Source organism: Ascidiella aspersa, chromosome 1 (assembly GCF_963924565.1).
Source record: "Ascidiella aspersa chromosome 1, kaAscAspe10.2, whole genome shotgun sequence".
In the NCBI taxonomy this organism is placed as follows: Eukaryota; Metazoa; Chordata; class Ascidiacea; order Phlebobranchia; family Ascidiidae; genus Ascidiella; species Ascidiella aspersa.
The window spans coordinates 21,592,279-21,614,306 of NC_139447.1; the positions used below are offsets into that span (position 1 = coordinate 21,592,279).

At 34.0% G+C, this 22,028-nt stretch overlaps 1 protein-coding gene across 2 annotated transcripts in view; it reads left to right on the top strand.

Annotated features, from left to right (window-relative positions):
- Window positions 1–19,610, top strand: part of LOC146168260 (ATPase family AAA domain-containing protein 5-like) — a 36,597-nt gene extending 16,987 nt beyond the window's left edge. The window contains exons 5-11 of one of the 2 annotated variants that reach the window (XM_083388741.1): window positions 2,707–2,846; window positions 7,133–7,291; window positions 9,213–9,648; window positions 11,598–11,909; window positions 12,443–12,593; window positions 18,825–18,977; window positions 19,071–19,610. In XM_083388741.1, coding sequence (XP_083244867.1) covers window positions 2,707–2,846; window positions 7,133–7,291; window positions 9,213–9,648; window positions 11,598–11,909; window positions 12,443–12,593; window positions 18,825–18,977; window positions 19,071–19,170 — 1,451 coding nt within the window. In that variant the 3' untranslated portion in view covers window positions 19,171–19,610. The remainder of the gene's footprint in view (window positions 1–2,706; window positions 2,847–7,132; window positions 7,292–9,212; window positions 9,649–11,597; window positions 11,910–12,442; window positions 12,594–18,824; window positions 18,978–19,070) is intronic. The other variant, XM_083388742.1, reaches the window with a different exon arrangement.
- The last annotated feature ends 2,418 nt before the right edge of the window (window positions 19,611–22,028 follow it).

Below are 22,028 nucleotides of genomic sequence, written 5' to 3' on the forward strand. Positions count from 1 at the left end.
GGCCTAAATCAAATTTTCATTGTCATTGTTTTGGGCCATACAAGGTGTGCATCCAAATGCTGATGTTAAGCTAGGCTCAGTGTGTGTGGAAGCATCATAAAAGAGGACAAATAAATATGACATTAACATGCACAACAATGTGTTTGTTTTGCTTTATAATTTCTATTCAATAAGCAATAGATTCCAGTGTTTTTTTGCCCTTAATATACATGATTTATTTTGCCTTTAGACCATTTAAGTTTTATACCCCTGTTATATGCTATCAGATCAGAGGCAATACCAGATGCCAAGTGACAGTAGTATCGGTACTCAAATCTAGAACATTGGCCCCCAAACTTTTTTCAGGGCTGGATAACTTTCAAGACTGGTAAGGGTTTGATTAATGTAAATTAAAAATCGCAGCCCAGATTTAAAATTTTGTTTCGGACTTAGTTGACTTGATTACAAAGAAAATCTAAAAGTATTCAATAATGTTTATAAAATCATTTTATATATATTTATTTTTTTTGGCAGTACATCAGCATTTCTTTTAAATTTTTCCTAAATTTTATTACATTGCCAAATTAAAAATATGTTAAAATATATATGTTCAATATTTTGAATACGTTTACCGTGACGCACTTTGCTGCCTTTCACAGCGCAACGGTAAAGAAGTGCTGATCTAGGTAAAAACCCAGCATCAAAACGTAAACAAACCGGACGTAGAATAATGATTCGCGCGAAGCTCAAATTTTTTGCACCTACGTAGTTAAACTAGTCAAAAAGTATGTTAATGGTGTCTAATGGTGCGAAAACACGACGGGCCGGATGACCTGGCCTGTGGGCCATAGGTTGCCGACCCCTGTTTTACAGTATACTAAATGACCAAAAATTTTCGAGCTCTGCAATCGTTTTTGTATTTGAGTTTTTAATAGGCTAGCGATAGCGATTTGAGAGAGGTTTTTCAGACCAAAAGCGACATGCGCATGGAAGCTATATTTAAGTGGAATTTTCAAAGCATGGAACTCTAAAATTAAAGTTCCTCCAAGTTAATCTATGATTTAAGAAATATTTTATTTTATGTGTTTCCAATGTGCAACGTCTCCTTGTAAATCAAAAGATTTACCAATTTTAGTCAAACATACGCATTTTTAAGCGCTTCGCGCGTCTCCTGCTATTTGAGTACATTTTGACCTAATTTTAATTGCATGAAAATTTAGGTTCGCCCAGGATTAGGAGTAACATCAAAATGCTTGAAAGCCACATGTTTTTATAACAAAATTGTTGGTGGAAATTTATTACGGCTCGCCGAGAAATTGTTGAGTTTGGATTGGCCCGCGAGCAGGAAAAGGTTGCCGACCCCTGGTGTAGACCAATTTTTTTACTACTACATTTCATGTTTTATTTTTCTGAAAAAAGTTTGCTTAACTGTGCACTATGAGTCAAGATATTTAAGGCTATTCACCAGGTTAGCATGTAGCAAAAATTCTGGGCTTAAATAAGAATTTTTTCTGATTTTTCTGATGTAACCAGGATAATACCAAAAGCAACAGTTGACCATAGGCCATGGAGTAAAACACAGAGCCCTAAGCGAATAATCCCCTTTAACAGGAAGTTTTTGTAGTAACATGCTATGATGGCTTTTTTGTTGTTTTCGGCTTGCTTTCCCCTGAGCCCGTGTAGCAATATTGGTCCCGGTATGGCCAAAGGTTATGAGTTTGAAAACAATACAGGATTGTTTGTTGTAGTTATTTTTCTAGCCTGACATGTTTTGGTAATGTTATGGGGCATTTATAAATGTTCCAAATTTGTAACATTGCCGATCGCTGTTGTGATAAGCATGTTTTTCCTTAATACACATTAACATTACCAATGTTCCACCTTAGCCCATTATCTTGCAAGGTTACACACAGGGTATCTGTTAAGTAATAGTATCATAATTTTCAACTACATTTTGGCATTTTTCTACAGGTTGGTTTTTGTACAGAGAATAAAGATGCTATTTTAAGATGGCGAAATATATTCTTCTGTAAGTTTTATGAAATGAATTTACAATTTTATACCTGTTTTTTTTTATAGTCTAAATATCAACCCCCATAATCTAGTAATTAAATAAATGTATGTATACTTTAATGAGTTCCTTAGTACTAATGTCAACACATTAGTCATTAAGCACGTAAAAACTACTGAAATGTAGACAGTTATAATAAACTTTTTGCAAAGTTATGTTCTGTATCAATTTAAAAGTGAGCCATGACACATTAATCAGAATAAGTGCTTTTATTCCTAGTCATTATGCAGATCAAAAGCTGGCTAAATAAGCTGTGCTATTAACATGTTCAATTAAATTGGCTATAGAATTACAAGTAAGAGTATTAATCTTGTAAGACAAACCTAAGCCATAAAAGTCACATATTTTAGTTTTGCCACTGTATTTGGCCAATGGTCGACAGGGTGCACACCCATGGTGTAAATGATAATTGCTTTATGAGAAATTGGTTTTAATGAGTACAAATTTAAAGTTTTTTGTAAATAAATGCAATATAATTTAGGGTCTGACTTCACTAAAGCTTATTACCAAGTTCAAGGTCTGTTTTAAATATCTTATCTGTGGGTGGTTTTGTTGGTGTACTTTGCCACTACCTAAGTATGCTGTGATACATTTTTAAGACATTATTAATATTCCTAAATAATAGTTTTCAAGAGAAATGCTTACCTTGTTGTCAGATAAAAAAATGCAGATTGATCGAAAGTCAACGTCTAAGATGAATCATTTCTTTGGACATAAACCAGTGACAAACAAGATCAAAGGCCATAAAACAAACTTTAACAGCATGAATCAATCTTCACTGATTTTGTTTGACGAGGTAATTAACTAAAGAAAATAACATTTCATCCTTTTTTATTGAACCAATATACCCTTATCTCCAACCTTTTTTTAGACAGCTTTAAGTTTTTAAAAACTATCCTCTATGGCAGGGTTTACCAAACTTGCATAACCGTAAAGCTGAAAAATTACTATTCCGGGCTGGATATAAACAAAAATTGTCAAACTTTAATAATTTAATTATTGTTTTACGAAGGAAATATACAACTATGAAATAACAACTGTAGTGGGCCTTGATAAATTGTTGTAGAGTTTGAAATTTAGTTTTGAATTGCACTCATCATTTCAACTGTACTTTATTAAGAAAATATGTAGCCGGCCAGAATAATTGAACCGGCGATCTGTAGTTTGGTGACTCCAGCTCTATGACAGTGACCCGCAAATGTTTTATGGCGCAACACAAAAATTTTAGTCAATATTGTTATGCGAACCAAATATTTTAGAAGTTGTTTTTAGGTAAAAGTGTTTTGTGTAGAGTGTTTGTTTTCATTATTTTTGACATAATTTTGAATGTTATTAGGCTACAAACTGGCAAATAATAATGTCTTATTTTTACTGAGACATCTAAATTCGGTGTTCAGTTGTTCTGAAGGCACAAGTTGTTAATAGCATCTGTTGCTTGATTATTCGCAAGCAAACAAAAGCATTGCGAGTTTACAGTTTTGCAATGTCTTAAGTCAGGGATGTCCAACCTTTTAGCAGAATGGGCCGCATTGCCACTTTAAAAATTTCGATGTGCCGCAAAATCTCTCAAATTAAAGGGGTGACGTCATAAGTTGCGTCATATCGTGACGTCATAAAACAACCTAACTTATAAACACCCGTTCTTCAAGAGTGAACTTATGCGCAAATATGCAAAAATTTAAGTTTTCTCGTGTTTGGGCTGACATATTTCCTTAAAACTGTCCGGAAAAACACACATTCAGAAAAACAAACATCTTACTTAGCAATGATGGGTGCACAAAGTGCTCGATGGATGTTGAAATGCGACATTAGACTCGATTATAAAAAACACAAGATTATGCCTACATCAAATACTGCGCGATCTTCACGTTTTGATGATATTCGAAACAACTGTTTTTAATAAAGGTTACTGAAAGTGAGAATTAGTGGTGGGCCGCACGTAAATATCAGGCGGGCCGCAATGCGGCCCGCGGGCCGCAGGTTGGACATCCCTGTCTTAAGTCAATGACTTGGCTTAAGTCTCTGTTTTCAAATGACTTGACTTGACTTAATTCTTTTGGACAAATGACTTGAATAGACTTAGCCTTTAGGACAATTGTTGAAATAATGTGTTTTCATTAAGCATTTTTCATTATATAATTGGGGTAATTTATGTTAAGTTTTGCTTGGTATGTGTCGCGTTTTCGAGTTTGATTTTTTGATTTTGAGTAGTTTTTTTTTTGAGTTCTCATATTCGGACTGATTTACCATTTGTAATTGCTTAATGTTAAATTTTATGAAAAACAACCCGACTTGAAATTGACTTGCTCTAATTATGACTTGACTGGTACTTGACAAGATTTGACTCTGTCCTAAGTTTTTTTACAAATGACTTGCAAGGTTATATAACTTATAAATACCACAAGTGGATGATATAATTCCTTTGCATCTAAATCTCAACTTGGCTGTTTTGAGAAAACAAACTGAATAGTCAGCACCATGTGCAAATCCTGGTCAAAAGCTGTCATAACACAAATAACTCAAAAGAAATTTGCTTGTTTTAGTTGAAGATGAGCAAGAAAACACTTTATGTTTATCTGTTTTTAGTTTGTAAACCTTTTCATTGACTTTTCAGGACAGTAAATAAATGAGGCAAAAATTTGCACAAAAATATGTTTTTTAGCAAAACAGTTGGCACAACTGTAAATAAACACAACAATCACAACGTAAAGATTTGTGTAAAGTGCAATAATATAGCATAGTAATCCAATGGCAGATCCATTTTTCAAGTGTTAATCTTGTTTTTAATTCATTTTTACCAGGTTTCAACTCCCTGTTCATAGCTGGAATGTTTTTGATGTAATTAGGTCAAGTGTCTTCAGATAGTTTGAGACAAAAATTAAAATGCGTGCTCATTTTGGGGTCTTAATTTTCTGCAATAATAGTAACCACAAAAAATTTCTTTATAAACATGTTTAATACCACATGATTAGTGGGCAATTCACACAATTATTTTTCCCTGACTTGGCACACAGCAGGCACGGTGCATATGTTGCAACTAAGGTAACACTCAGGAAAAATAAGTTTGTTTAAAAGGCCTGCACATATATTAGCGTACTTTCATGCATGGAAATTAGAAAACTGCGCTGCTGATGATGAAATTATAATTGAACCAAAAATAATCACATATTTCAGTCTTGGTTTAGGTTTCCATTTGAAGTTAAGATTGCACAATAAGCAAAAAGTTTTCATTTAGGTAGTTAAAGTTGGCAACAATAGATCTTAAGGGTACATGGACTTATCCTTGACTGCCTAAAGTCAGCACAACATGCTCTACTGTGTTCTGGTACAATCAACAAAGGATTGTATGACAATACCCTAATAAAACACTAAACTGTTAAGTTATATACTAAATGAAAAGCAAGCTCCTCCTCACAACTCAAATGCCATCATTAGTGTTACCCGCAAATGGTGCTTTACTTGCAAATGGCGTTTTACTTAAGCCAGAGACTATCTCACAGCTGTGTCATAAAAAAGCAACATGTCACTTAAGTGGTTTAGCATGTGAGCATTTTCAGGTTTGATCTTATAATAATATTAAATGTTGGTTATCAATTGCCAGTAGTGGCTAAATTATTTCAAGGTATTACTTCTGTTAAATGATTTTCAATGTACTGTTGGCAAAAATTATTTTGGATTTGGATCGTCTTGGGGCACCTTTTATGTTGAAACTGGATGTTTTTCAACTCTTTGTTATTGTGATATGGATTTTCTCACAGCTTGTTACATTTTTTTGTTTTTGTTTTTATGATTCTAATGAATTTATTTGATATGCAGTTGCATGGCAGCAGTTTAATAGTAATATGTTTTATCCGCATTTGATGAATTAATGTTTTCTTAAGCAGTGGTTCTCTCAAGTATTTGGCTTGTGGTTCATAAAGACAGGAAATAAATATCCGCGGCACACTTTCTGAAAAACAATAATATCATAACTTGATAATTGCCATAATACATGACTAGGCAATGGATAAATACCATATTATAATCAATATTACAATGGATAGTAAGCATTCAGCCTTGCATGCTAGCCTATATATATATTTGTACCACAACAAGTCATTAAAAATAATAGTTTTATGGAACACCTACAAATCCCTGGTGGCACATTGGTGTCAGCAGAAAACGGCACATTGGTGTCAGCAGAAAACAGTTCAAAATTGACTGATCTTAAAAGTATTGTATTTCATTTAGTGTGACAATTTTTTTTTTATTAAGGTGAAAACACATATGGCCCCATTTGGGAAGACCTCTTCTATGTAACTTAATCTTGACGTTGCTGCCAATGCCAAAAATAAAAAAGGACCTTTGCTTTGTACATTCAGAGAATATATTAATTATTATTAAAGCCTACTACTTTTCTTAAACTTTCTTATCCTCTTAATATTTTAATTCATGCTTACTGCACCATTTGGCCTAAGAATCTGGAAATAAATTTATGTGACCTCCGTAGTGATTGTTATCATCTTCTGCAACAATTGTCAAGACCTTAGTCATAAAAACTCTAAGCATGCAAAGACATTTGACATTCTTAAATGTCACTCTGTGTGACTGTAAGAGTGTAGATAAATAGATTACTGATTTCAGCTTTTGAAAATATATTTTGCATAAAGTTTTGAAAAATATGTCTATCTAATAACTTACAAGTCAATAGTATTGGAAGTTGTTGTATTTCAGACATATTAGTCGGTTTACTTTCAAAAGTTTTTTTTTGAGAAGTCATTAGATTAAATTTTCAATTCAAAAATAGACCTTAAATTGGACATTAAGTTAGTATTGAGACTATGTGTTATTTTTAAACTTACTACCAACATTTTTTTTTAACTTGAGGTTGATTGTATGGGTTAAATAAGTTTTTAACTTTTTTGTTTTAAACATGTTTTAATTTGCAGGCCGTAGGTTGCTAACTCGTGATTTAAATGTTGAAAATATCCCTAATATGAAGATTTTTTTCTAGTTTTACATGATAATATGAGTACCAAAATCATTGATATGAGAAAAATATAAGTATCAACAAAACAGATGTGCCTTTGTGTATCATCATAGGTAGAAGCTGTTCTTGAAGATGACAAAGGATTTTGGCCAGCTGTTCAATCCTTTACAAGCATTACCAAAAGACCAATCATACTGACAACAACAAATGATTCTGTACTACAAAATTTAGCGTCACAATATCAAGTTGAATACATTGAAACTAAGTCAAATGTAAGTACCTTATAGTTGTTTAAATAATATTATTATTATTTATGTTGCTTATATGAGGCCTGTTCCAACAGTGTCAGTTGCAGATCTTTATAAATATTGTAAGATCCAAAAAGAACCATAGAGGTAAAAAGATCTAAAAAACCTTTATTTAAAACACATAACACTTCAGTTTTGCCAAAACGGCATCCTTAGTTTTACCCCGAAAAAATACAAAAAGCAAGCTGAATGATTGTAAATAAATCTAAAATAGGTTTAACAGAAAATGACTAATTGTTGTTGATCAACGAATTGAATTTTGTTTCAACCTCAAATTGAGCAGAAAATGTTGAAAGTGGTAAATGGTTTAGTTCAACTGGACTCATTCGAAAGTGGACATGTTTAAATAAAAATAATTGGACCAACTTCCGAAAAAATAAGAATTCCAGAACGTCATGACCAAGGAGAGATGATGACCTTGGCCATGCCACGATTGCATATTGAAATCGACCCTTAATTATATTTGAATAAGGTATACTGACGATGCCTTAGTTGGCGAAATATATACATATGTTTTAAGATCTGGTTAATGTGTCTGACCTGAATTGCTAGCTTTGGTAGATTATTTTGCTGAAGCACACATATAACGTAGATTTTGAAACAAACTGTCTACTTGCAGACAGGACAAACCTGTCCGATTGTTACAGTCAGCAGGAAACATCACTATGTCAAGATTTACGGCACTTCTTAAGCACTTACTTCTTTCAGTCATATTGTAGAAAAATCGCTTATCCAAATGCAAGTCGAACACTGGTAAAACGGTTGCTCGCTTGTGCATTGAAACACCACTTTCCATTCCCTTCTAGAGCAATAACCACAGTTGTAGAATTGGCCATGTTTTTACTTGTAAATCATAAAACTTTACAATAAAAACTGCTACTTTAAACAAACATATGGTATCAGAGGGCAACTATACTGTATCCATGGCAAACACCGCCATGCACTATATCATATGTTCAGTTGCAAACTTACGGAAAAGAACAGAAAATCTTTGAATGATTTATTGATGATATTGTTTGGTTGTAATTTAAATAGAACATCCGACTTCAAATAAACTATTTTCACTATCATTAAAAGAACGCTAATCAGGTTTTTCCAAAAACATGGTTGATGACATCATTTGTACAGAGTGCATGTAAGGAATGTTTTGGTCTACTGAAGAAGAACAGAAGAAATATCAGTTTGGCCATGACAGTTCCCTAGTTATTGAAACTGTCGGCTAAAGAAAACGAATTAGTACCCATAGCTAGAATGACATCTAAAAACCTGCAAACACTCTGATAAATTCTAACCAATTATCGCTTTTTAGCATTGAATACCCAAACAATTGGTGATTGTATGTTGGACCCATGTGTAAAATGTGCTTTGTGTGGCAATCTTGGAAAATATTAAAATTAAATGGTAAATCGCCCTCCACTTCACAAGGATCTAACGGACTTGAATGTAATCTGACAGGTGTAAATTACAGAATTTATGTCGGTACCTGCGTACTATGTGAAAACCAGTGTGTTGGTCAACAAAAAATGCACCATTTTGTTTTTAATATTTCTATTTTAAATAGGTAAAGCATTTTTTATTTTCTCTGTGTTACAGTTTTTAGCGGAACTGATAATGCCGTTGCACATAACTGCAGTATTTCTGTGTTTAAATAATGTTGTTTTAGATCTCTTTTACCTCTGTTTTTTTTTATCTAAATGCCTTATATTTTAAACAACACCTAATAGCTTTTTCATGAAATTGCTCGATAGACTTAGTAAGAAAATTAAAGCCCATGCGGAAGTAGTTCTGTATGGGCTTTGATAATCTTACTACTTCTCAACCTCCAACCATTATCTCATTGTTTGATTGAAAAGTTGTAAACTCAGCATTTTTTCTTATATTGTAGATCAAAGTACAATCCTGTGTTTGCTCTGTTGCTATAAAAGAAGGTTGTCCACTCTTATCCAGTGATTGTCAATTTTCAAACACCTCCTTGGTTGCTGACATTAGAAGTTCCATCCTGTTACTGCAATTTTGGCTGTCACCTTGTTCAAATCAACCTAAACCTAGAAATTCAAAAAACACTGCTTCTGTTATAAAACACAAATCTATAGCAAAATATTGTGGTTTACCAAATATGCTTGATGAATTAAATACAGTGAAAAATTTGTTTGAGCAACTTCAACAGGGTATCGCTCCAGAAGAAAAAGTTATTCAATCTTTGGAGAATATTGTTTTTCAAATACTAGTTTATCACTCATCACATTACCTTCTTGGTAACAGTTTTAACATCGGTCAAACTCAACATATGGAAAGTCCTTTAGTGATACATCTTAAGTCAGGTATTCAATATTAGATAAATTCGTTTTTGGCACCTTCATGGATGGTTTCGTGCTTATAAGCCGTCTGTCAGAGTCACTACCGTATTTTACGGACCATAAAGCGCACCCGATTATAAGGCGCACTGTCAATAAATTGCTTTGATTAGTTTTTTGTTCATACATAAGGCGCACCGGGCTATAGAACGCAACATATTTTAAGGAGTTGGGTTACCGTATTAAAGCTCATTGACTGGTTCGCTACGATTCCAAATTTTCGTTTTTTCTTGTGTTGCGATTACCTTTAACTTTCTGTACCGCTAGCTGCCGCCAGAGCATGCCCGCCAAATTTTGTCAACATGTTTTCTTCTGTCTCGTCACTGTCAGAGCCTGCCTCATCGCTATTATCAGTATTTAATTGTTCAGTGATTATCCCAGCTTTCATAAATGATCGCATGATAGTGGATACTGATATTTTTGCCCACGCATCTACGATCCATTGGCATATAATTGCGTAATTTGCTGTTGTCTCCCTGTCTTAGTAAACATGTATAACTGCATCAGTACATTAGGCGCACCGGCTTGTAAGGCGCACGATCAATTTATGAGAAAAAAAAGGATTTAAATTGCACCTTATGGTCCGTAAAATACGGTAAATACACAAATTGCAACAAAAATATTTTAATCATTTTATGTTTAGCTAAATTTTAGAAGGTTTTAATTAAGTTTTCATATATATCACTATGATCCTAAACTTTTAGGGTCAAGCTTTTTTAATTTTAAAGAAACTGAACACAGAAGGGTTGCAATTTGCGCCAGGTCTTGTTGTTGTGATTGTGGATCTCACTGGCAAAATATCAACATAAAAGTAGTTTTATTAAGATTTATGCATTTATAACAAAAAGAGATGACAGTACAAAGTTAACTTTAGCACAATTCATAGGAAAGCAGTCTAATCACTCAAACTGCGAAAAAATTGCACTTGTTTGCTAAAATTGCCAAAATTAAAAAAGGATACCTGACGTATTAAGCTCATAAAAAAGATTTGTATTTTCACATAAAATTAAAATTTTTCTTATAATAGGTATACTAAGCAAAAACAAGGGCAAGTTTCTACATGTTTGGTTGTGTCAAAAATAATCTTTCTGTGGACAAATCTAGTCATGACCCCGCCAAACTATTTTTGCCAGTTTTAAATGCTAAAATGATAAGTGTTTTCACGCTTCACTGTATCTCTTCACATTTTGTCAATTTAATTTATTTAATGCCATGTTGTGTGTTTCTCCCGATTTATAGTGTCTTTGCAATATGGCTATTGTACCAAAAGTAACATATCGGAAACTTAAAGCCACAAAAGGAAAAAAAAAACATTGTAGGCTTTTTTGTGCGAAATTTTTACGTATTTAACACCTAATTTTTTGATCAACGCTCCCCACAACTGGATAAATGCCAATATGTCGAACAAGCTTTTATCTGTGCTCAATACGTCACTCCCCCTCCAAGTCTAAATTTCAATTTGGATTATAAAACAAATAACCTATAATCGCATTTTTTTCATTTGTTAATTGCACCTTTGTGCTAACACACAATGTAATAACAAGTCCGTTATCTTATTTGTTTGATAGCGTCGGAGTATGACGTCATATTGCGTATTTTTGGGATCCTATTTTTGACCCGGCCCGCCGCAACATTTTAAATTTCTCATGCGGCCCACGGTTAAAAATAAATGCCCACCCCTGGTCTAGGAGGTTGCCATGTATTGGTTTTTAAAAAAGAAAAATATAGTATAAATTAGGATTAGAAGAGGGAGTGGGAGCAAAAACATCCGCTAGTTTTGCGTGTTATTAATCAATAACCAAAGGACAGTTTCATTTAGATGTTCAAATGTTCATTTAAAAGGAGAGAAATATTTTAAAGTTCGGCTATAAAAAAAATGGTACTTTTAAAATATAATGTGTAAAACATTTATCCAGATGAAATACCAGGTTCAAGAATGGAATTGTTTGATGAGTGTGGGATAGATGTTGACATGCTATCTTTTGCATACAATGGAAGGCTGCAGCTAAAAATTAATAAAAAGTCTCATAAAGTTCCCCATGCAGAATTGTTAAACTTGAAAACTCAAGATGAGTGTAAAATCAGTGTTGGTCTAGAAAGTTTTTGCTCTTATTCAGAAACTACATCTTTGAACGATATGCTTTTGTTTAAATATTCTGAAACATTTCCTGGTAGCTCCGAGGAGGCTGGAATATGTCAACTTCTGGATGGACTATCTGATGAAACAGGTATGGCAAAATTTAAAACTATTGCAATTAACTTCTGTTGTATAACTTCTTATTTTATTTGATTGATCAACAAAAGGTTAAAAAGTGAACAGAAGGTAAACATTTTTTTTTTCAATTACTTGACTTATGTCTGAAAGACTAGTCTTTATGACTTGGTTTAAAGTGGTTGTTATGTTGCGTTTTTGCTAAGATATTGCTCATGATCGAGCTAGTTTACTAATTTTAGTTGTTTAACGTTTTGTTTTTATGACAAGGACTTGACTTTGTAATTCACATCCTTAAATATGACTTGAACGGAACTTGACTTGTGGTTTTTTGAAAAGTGATTTTACAAATGACTTGACTTGGACTTGGGACTTAAGTCATTTTACAATGACTTTTTACAACACTTGCTTTTAGTAAAAACTTGTTTTTTTTGTAAAACAACCAATTGCAGTTAGAATAGTTTAAATTTTCCCAAATAAAGATCCAGTAAAGCATCTTACCTGTTTAAAAGAGAAACTAATGGCTTACTTTTTGTATAAACACGTCAGATGGCATGAATTGTTACCCTCCGGATTCTGTAATGTTGAATTTCTTTAAACATCAAGCCTACCTCCAAGTGAATTCACTTCGAGGAGTAATGAACAATACTACTCCATGCATTTCCTTTCCAATGAATTTGGACAACTCCTACTGCGATCGGTAAGTTATTAAAAGAGTTCTGTTACCAACTGATAATTTATTTTATTAGTAATACCTCACATTTTATTCCCAGTTGTATAATATATGAATTACCTCGCCAAATAATAAGCGTTAATTAAGTGAAACATACTTTCAGGGAGCTTAAAAAGTCGTAATTTTTATTTACTTATTTGACTTTTTTGCAGTTATAGTACAAATAAATTAATATATATTTTTGAGATGTAAAACAGTATAGACTTTCTTGTCTCACTCAAAATCAATCACTATAGGTTCTAGTTTATAAAAGAGAAATATATTTCGCCAATCACGGCATCATCAGTCTCTAAAAAACGAATACAAAATAATGTAAACACTTAAACCATGGTGGTAGAAATTAAAACTTTTTGACTGATTTTGACTGAGACAAGAAAGTCTATACTGTTTTGCAACCATTCAAAGTAATTGTCGTCATTAACGTGCATTAGGACGAGGAGATATCTTCATTTTTACATATTAAGTTTGCACTTTTTGAGATGTATTGTCATTAAAACAATGCGTTGTTTGAACAAATTGCAAATTAGCGCTCTAAAACGATAAAGGACAACATGTAGTGGCGATCAACTCTGTAACAAACTTTTAGATCAGACATCCAAAGTTGCTTGTCTGTGAAGGCAAACATAAAAACAAATTTTCTATCAACCAGAACACCTGTGCAACCGGTGTCTCTTAATACAATCATCGTTTTATCGCCAACTAAACCTTTCAAGAGAGGCAAGTTAAATTCGTGATCCGACTGTGCAGCATTCCTAGGTGCGCAAGATGTCGAGTTTGAGATTTTCATCGTCCTCGGCGGCATTGCGCGCGAATTGCAATCCTTGGCTAGATGCCCTATCTTATCTAATATAAACCACCCTTCTCGTGCCACACTTATTTTACGAATTTTGTTCCCCAATTTACGGCCCCTAAGAAAAACACCAAAAATAAAACCTACCAAAGCAAACCAAAAAAGAATAGCGGCAAAAACAAGATATGTCCCAAAAATATATTTTCAGACGGTTTAGTAACTTGGCCGGGCGATTTTTTTAAATTTAATATTACTTTTTTCATTTTTAATATAACTCAATGACCTCTCCTCTCTATAGTATAGTATCTTGTCGTGACGTTTTGTACAAGGATTATTATATACCTAAAATATTTAAAAAATTACGTTTTAAGAAAACTTTTGCGTTATTGACCGATCGCCCTCCACCACTTCATGTTGCCGTTTACGTCTACCGTATTAAATCCAACTCACTAGAAATTGCCATTATGTTATACCTATAGAACAGCGAAGAGGTATTTAATCGACTTGCGTGTTATTTTAAAGAAATACGTAATCCCGGTGCCAAATTGTTCTCTTGTAGGTACAAACAGGAAACAACGCAAACGGTCTCTTGCGTTAAAAAACTATAACTGGTTTGTAAGTAATTCAATGAAACATATGTGTGTTTACATGTGATTCAGCCCTTCTGAATCTGCTTTTTGACCAACGTTGCTTGTACTAACAGAATGTAGCGAGCATTGGCGTATGGTTGTTTCTCGACTCGCTCCTCTCTGAGCCTTTGTATCTCAGTTCGGTAGAGCGACGGTCCCGGTATGACCAGGGGTCGTGAGTTCGAACCTCACTGCAGGCTAGTTGTTTTTCTGGCCTGTCCTGCTTGCATCATTGATCGACAGATTCGGTGATCTGCAAATTTATCAGATTAAGTCTACATTTTCACACTTTTTTAACATAAGCGTGACCCCAAAAGTAATTTAAAACATTTAATTTTATTTTGACGAAAGCGAGTAGTACCACTTACATACAACGGATCATTTTGTTGGCCAGGCTATTTTGCTTAGGGAGTAGCGGCAACCGGAACGCAGCGAGTGGGTGGCGTATGCCATGCCATGTTAGCAGGCATACCGACAGACAGACAAACACTTATTATTCGTTATATAGACTAGATTAAATACCCGGCGTACCCGGCCCAGGTTAAATAGAGTATTTTAAATCTAACTGATGAATGCCTCTTGTAGTTGTGCCGACTATGCAATTTAATCTCACCTGCAATAAGCGCGTAAATTTGCGAAATCAACCTAAAATTCGCCTGGTGAAACAAAATGAAACAATCCATCACGCTGTGGGCTCTATTTTTATTGCATATTACGTTATTCTCGGGTAGGTGGCGGTAAAGCAAATGGCTTTCAAAGTAGAGTCGTAGTAGCTTTTGACGGTTGACAGCTTACGAACACATACTGCTATCACACAAGTGCAAAGGGGATTTATCGGTTGACGCACTTTAGCATTACGTATTTGCTAGAATATCGCGCTTTCATGCAAGTCTAAACAATTGCTGCTATACAACCTAAAGTTTTAATTCTGAAAGTGATTCCCGATCCATAAATATCACGGTCACGGATTTTCGTTACTTACAAGAGATGTGTGACACGCTTAGCCCAGTGTTGCGTGAATATTTAGTCGTACCGTTTTACAAACATTACACAACGTTGCATTTTGGTGTTAATTTGTCACAATATTTATTTATCTATCGATTGTAACATACGGCTTCAAACTTTTATACCACGCCAGTCGATTAGCTGCTGCTTCCACATAGGTCTTAAAAGTGTTCTTAAAAAAAAAGCCACATTTGGCACACGTGCCGCTTGTTGGACACCCCTGAGTTAGACCCTTTCAGTTTCAGACACAATCACCGGCATACAGTCAAGAGATATTCATCGCCATTTTTGTGTTACAAGTAGCCTAAATGTTCTCCGATCACCGCGAAATGCAAAAAAATATATCATATGTTATAAAATTTATATTTACAGAATGTATAGCGCAACGTAATGCAACGTTTAGGCTCAAGTAAAAATGTTATGCCATTTGGAATCTATTTTCGCTTTATTTAGCCCCCTGACGAGTCTGTAATATCACTTATTTGTTCATGTGAATTGCGACATTCATCTTTCACAGTATTAGTCATGGTCTATCCACGAGGCAAACTAATTTCCACGAGGCCAGCAAATTTACACCGACATGTTACAATGCAATCTGTAATAGTAAAGAGCCCACGGCTCAATGAATTGTTTTATTTTAAATAACCACGCAAAATACTCAAAGCATTCAGTTTTCAGACACAAACAGCAGCAAACCGTCAAGGGTCGAACATCGCTGTTTTCGTTTTATAATGTAGGCTAAATGTTCTCCGATCACCGCGAAATGCAAAAACACTCACGCATGTTATAGCTGTAATTAAAAAAAATATTGTGGAAATGTAACATGTAACCAAAATGCAATATTGTATTTTTGAATCTGAAAATAGATTTTGTTGTTGAGGGCGACCTATGATGTTTGGAAAATTAAAAATGGATCTAATTCAGTAGGCGGTAAAGCATTGGCGCGAAGCGAACACAAATAAGTTTCGTGAGAAGCGAACAGAAAATCACAAAAATCTAGTTACATTTACGTTGTTTTAATAGCACAAAAATCGGGGTATTGGCTTATGCACATTTTATAAAGATCTTGTTTGAGCGCGCCAGACATCGTTCTTCTGCTTGTCTGTGATAAATTACTTTCCAATTTTTTCGCATGACACTTGTTACCTTCTTACGTCTCTTGCAAAGCAAACATTCCGACCTTCTTTCTGGCGGACAAGTTCCGAAATATATATGGATATCAAGGTTCGCAGTTAACTTAAGGAAACTTCGCAACATTTATGACATGCGCCATACGGGTACACTTACATATGTTGCAACTAATAGGATATCGATTTTCTTTGGGCTTACTAAAATTAATAGGTGTATAAAAAGGTCTGTCGCTCTTCCAAATGAGCTAACACAAACTGAGTGTTATAGCAAGATTAAAATGAAACGTCGTTTGGTTTTACCGAGCTGGATTTTAGTGCTTAATGCAGTGGTCGGCAACCGTTACTGGTCAGTAGAAAGGTTGTCAGATTAAAATTTTGATTTGAAAAAAGTCAAAAAACAATTCAATGTATTTTTATTATTAAAACACACTTTCGTTCAAATATGCTCCATGGTTGATTGGTATGATCAAATATCACAATTATAGTACCAGCTTTTGTGAGCTTCAAAACAACTAGTGTGCTATGTCATATAAGTTACATACAGCCTATCACGTTCACAACATCCAAAAATGCACATTTTTATTGCAAATTTTAACTCCTAGTACAGGGATGGCGAACCTTTTCGTCGCGCGGGTCACAAACACGACCTTAATCCTTACAAAATGCACAAGTGGGTCATACTTTGCTGATGCGTCGTTATAAGTGTTATTTTCGGGGTTGGTATTTCAAGGTCTTGGGACGATTTCCAAATTCGGATTCCCACGAAAATTAAGAACCTAAATAGGTAACAAATGCTGCAGCATTTTTTATGGGAATACAGGTGTTCAGCAGAAAGTTTTTTTAGCATGGTATAACCAGGGTTTTCAGAAATTTTAATTTGTGAGCTTATCATTTTCCTCCCTTTTGTCACCCTTTACGTTTTACAGCGATAAACAAAATGCTTTTATTTGTCAGGTTTTCTGCACACATTTGTTGAAGTGTAGTTAATGTAGGCCTATTTGTCACCCTAAAACAGTTTTGCACGATTTACAGAGTGAATTGCTTTTTTACATTTATTCTTTGCTGAAGATGATATATAACATTTCAGTATTTCTAGAGAGACAAGTGGCGGGACATCGAAAATTTGTGGCGGGTCAGTGATTCGCCCTTCTAGTACTTACAAAATAACAAAAAATTGGCCAAAATATCATGTTTTTTGATGTTCAAGTGTGCTGACCAAAAAGTGCAATAGAATAAAATAATGCAAACAATGTTTGTAAACAATGTTCCATGATGAAATAATTTATTGTTTTGATATTTAAACAGAAAAATTTTTGAAATGCTTTTAATTCGTTTTAGCAAGTTCTATCTATAGCCTCTAACTATAGTTTTAGCCTCTATAAAAATGACAGAAAAAGGCCAAAAGGCCTGATGATTTTTCTGACATCAACCACGTTTAAAATATACCGGATTTTAAAAAAATTTTGTCAAGAAAGCCGATCTGGCATTCTTGTACGTATGTACATTTTATACTTTTTAGGTGTTGCTCTGTGCTTCGTGCTTTTTAATATTGCCATTATTTTATATTTTTAAATCAAAATGTCTTGTAGGGTCTGGTCAAAAAATAGATCTAAACTACATTATATATAGTACAAAGTGTAACGTCTTTTAAAAGAATGCTTTAAGAACCCTTATTTTGACAAGCTAGTGAGAGTAGGAATAGGTAATAATGTTATACAAGCAGTGGTGGCATTCAGCCGGTTCTATAGAACCGATCGACTCACAAAATTTTATGAGATCATCCAACTGGTTAGCATTACTGTCAATGGATTATTGCATCTCATCTGATACACCGATTTTTGAGATCCAAGTAGCTCACGTGTTTTATTCAAAATGTGCGATGGTCAAGTTCGCTCATAACAGTTATACATGGGGGGAATTTTTATAGTTTTAGTAATTTCCTTTTCTGATTGTTCGTCTGAAATTTGAATTGTTGCGTAATAAGTACAATTCAGAGACGACTGCTGCTATTTTATTTTGCTATTGCACTGTCTTCTATTTATCTTTGTCAAACGGAATTCTGCCGTATATATAAACAAATAGTTAGTTTATTTGCCGAGTAATAAGACTTTTAAAAACAGAACCAGCTGAAAAATATGACATTTGTGATAGAACTGGCTGACAAAATTTGAATCCCGCCACTGTATACAAGTGTAATTTAATGATATACAATTGTAATTTAAGAAAAAACGTAAAGCCTTAAAAGTTTAATTGAAATAGGCCGCGGGCTGGGTTAAATTGCTTGGCGGGTCAGCCACTCGCGGGTTTCATTAAGTACAATAATTCCAATAATTCCCAGATGGGAACATTTCTCTGCGCAAAACAAGCTTAAAGTTCGCATTGAAAAAAGTTGTAATAAATTTCCGTTACTAAACATTTGTTTTTTAGGGCCAGTTCGCGACAATTTTTTTAGTTTTAAACCGGTCCACATTGCAAAAAAGGTTGCCGACCCCTGCTTTAATGGGTACCACCTTGTGAATTCCTAATTGGCAATCACTACTATAACATAGAGAAGAATATTGTTGTTTTCGCTTCTGGGAGTTTCTTTTAACGAAAAAAAATTAATTAATGGAAGTAATAATAAACCTATTTAACATTCGTTTAGCACACCGGATAAACTGTTTCAAAAAATATCATGTTGTAATGGAATGGGTGCTAATCAACTCAGCTGCAGCATATACAATGTTGACTATGCACCCGCACTTCGTGCGATTTGTCGTGCCGAAAAAAAGCGAAAAGAAGCAAAAACATCAAGAAGGTATTGTTTTATTTTTATTTGTGAGTGTTAACTTTACTGCTGAACCCTTTCCCTGTATATTATCTCCTTTGTCGGAAATATCATTTTGTTTAGATTTTTTCACTACTTAGAAGACATCCAACTTCACCCAGGTTCTGACGTTGTTCACAAACTAACCAACGACTTTGCCGTGAAGGAACAACCGAAAAATTAATTATTTTATCAGATGCACTTTTCCCCTCATCGTTATGGGATGTTTATTTCAAACAGATTTTTATGGAACTGTTGTCGTTGTGAATTTATGACGTAATTACGACTTAGCACCATATTCATATTTGTTTTACTGAATTCTTAATATGTGACTGTTCTATTGAGTAATTAGTTTTTTTTATATCCAATTTTATTAGTTACAGTTGTGATTGTCCACGAAAAAAATGAACAAAAATAATTTTGTTGTTTTAGAAATTAAGATAAACTAACTAGCTTTTTCTCTGCCTCGATATTTTAATAAACATACTGCAAGATTGCGAAATTTAATATACTTTAAAAAGACAAAAACTTGTATCCCAAACAGTAGTGATCCGATATTACTCAGTTTAATTTCTTTATGGTAGTAATTCCTAACCTTAACCACACTCCTCTATAGAAATGGATATGTGCCTTGTGTCATACTCAGAAATTAAATTAGTCATACCCAAAGTTGGTGACAACATTCAATATATTTAATTATCTAACATGCAGAAACATAACATTTTGTTAAATGTAAGTTTTAAAAGAAAGGCGTCGCCAGAAAAATTCGCGTTTGCACTTTGCATTAAGTCTTTATTTTTCACACGGCCGCCAGTAGAATATTTGTTAGAGATGACTTAAATGGCAAAATTTGCCAAATATAATCGCATATTCTTAAAAAGACCGGCAATAATGCCTTAATTTAACAGAATTGGACTTTTTAGATGTTATTAGTAACACGGCGCAATATATTACATGCTGTAATATACGTAGCACCTTTGATATGAACGGATTTAGGCTACTTGAAATCGATTAAAGACGCATCGTAAAAATTTACATAGTAGCAGTTAAACAAGTCATTTTGAAATGACTTAAGTCCAAGTCAAGTCATTTGAAAAATAACTTAAGTCCAAGTCGAGCCTTTTTCAAAAATAACAAGTCCCAGTCTAAATCATCGATTGCCTAAGTCAAGTCATTATGAGAGCAAGCCAATTTCAAGTCATGTCATTGACATAAAAGTAAATTATTAAACTATTGAAATTGGTAAACTCGTCCGATTATAAGCAACAATTTAACTAAAAAAACACATACGCAATAATACACAGCAATTAAAGTGTTTAATATGCAAAACTTGAGATAAATTTGAATGAAAAACACTCAATTTACTCCTAAGTTATTTTCCAAAATGACAAGTTCAAGTCAAGTCATTTGACCAAAAGACCTAAGTCAAGTCATTTTGGTCAAAGGACTTAAGTCAAGTCATTTGAAAACAGTGACTTAAGTCATTACAACACTGCATAGTAGGGTAAAACTGACCCCTCACTTTTCTTGGCCAGCGTCAATATTTATTTGCTTACCAGTGATACGGTAATCTTCGAAAAATAAGTTCGTGGCCAAATATCACTCAAGATTATGATTTTATCAAACCACAGACGGGAGAAAATGTCGGATCTTCATGTTAGTAGGCCTACTGTAAAGTTATGTGTTTGCTACTAAAAATAAAATAAAGATGAGTTTTTTGCTAAATGATTTGTAGATAAGGGCCTATGTTTATTAAACCGAGACTGTTGAAATTCTTAAGTTTCGAGATTTTAAAGAAATCGGGTTTTCATGCGATACATACAGTAGTGTTGCAGCAAAACGGACCGGTCACTAGTTAGTTCGTTATTACTATGGCCATTTTTATTTTAACCTAAAAAAACAATTTTTTGACTTTATTTTTTATCAAGTTTTAACTTAACCAAATCGCTTATTTGTAGAGGCTACAGTTCTTCCTTGAAATGATGTCAGTTACCCAAACATAATATTTTGCCGATTTCAGACCCAAACGTAATATGTCGCAAAGTCAAAAGTTGTTTTATGGCAATAGATTTAGCTTGCTTAGGCATTTTTGCATTACAGAATATCAGTAGGCTATTTCTAAAATACAAACTGTTGATCTTCGAAAAGACCACGTTTATGAAGAGGAAGTGTTTTATAAGAAATATTTAAATGCGTAACTATGAATAAAAAAATAGACAATTTGCGATAAAAGTTACTGCTGATCCAAGTGGGCATTGTGACATTTTGCCTGCTTTTATGGGTTAATATGGTTTAATTGTGTCGCAGTTCCTGATTTACAATACTTCAACGAAGATTTTTACAAAAATTACTCTCAAGAAACACAAAAACGTTGTCAAAAGTCATTATTGGACAAATTTTGACTTTATTGTAAATTTTACTTTATTTTGACCTATAAACTTCTTAGAAACAGTCCCCTATAGGTGCTGAAAACAACTTTATTCTTTGATTCGTGGACAGACGAGCTCCTTAAAATTTTTTAACTTTATTGACTTTTGCGGGCCCTAGTTATTACTACTGTATCTTAAGTTTTAAGTGGAATAACTTTACTTAATAGGCCTATCTCATTATTTTATCGGTTTTGCAGGAAGGTTAGACCAGTGTTTCTTAAACAGGTGAATGGTTCACCCCAGGGTGAATAAAAGTCTTGCAGGGGTGAACCGTCAGAAATGGATGATAGCTCTGCAGCAAAATGGCCACCGAACTGTTGTTTTTTGGTGTTTTTATTGCTTATTGCAATAGTGAAGTTGGTTTGCACTGAGTGTATGAGGACAAACATTTGGTGACTGTGCCTTTGTAGCTTTATATTAGGGGAGACCGGGGCGTAAAGTAACACGGGTCGATTGTAACACTCTAAATTTCGCCACCCATGGACAAACTAGAATCACGTGATTAACAATGCGCATGCGCCTTTCGGTTCACTTCCGCCATTGAAAGTTTGAGCAGGCTACGTGCAGTACAAACAAAGTTGTAGACAAAAACATATATTTCAGGAAAGAAAGT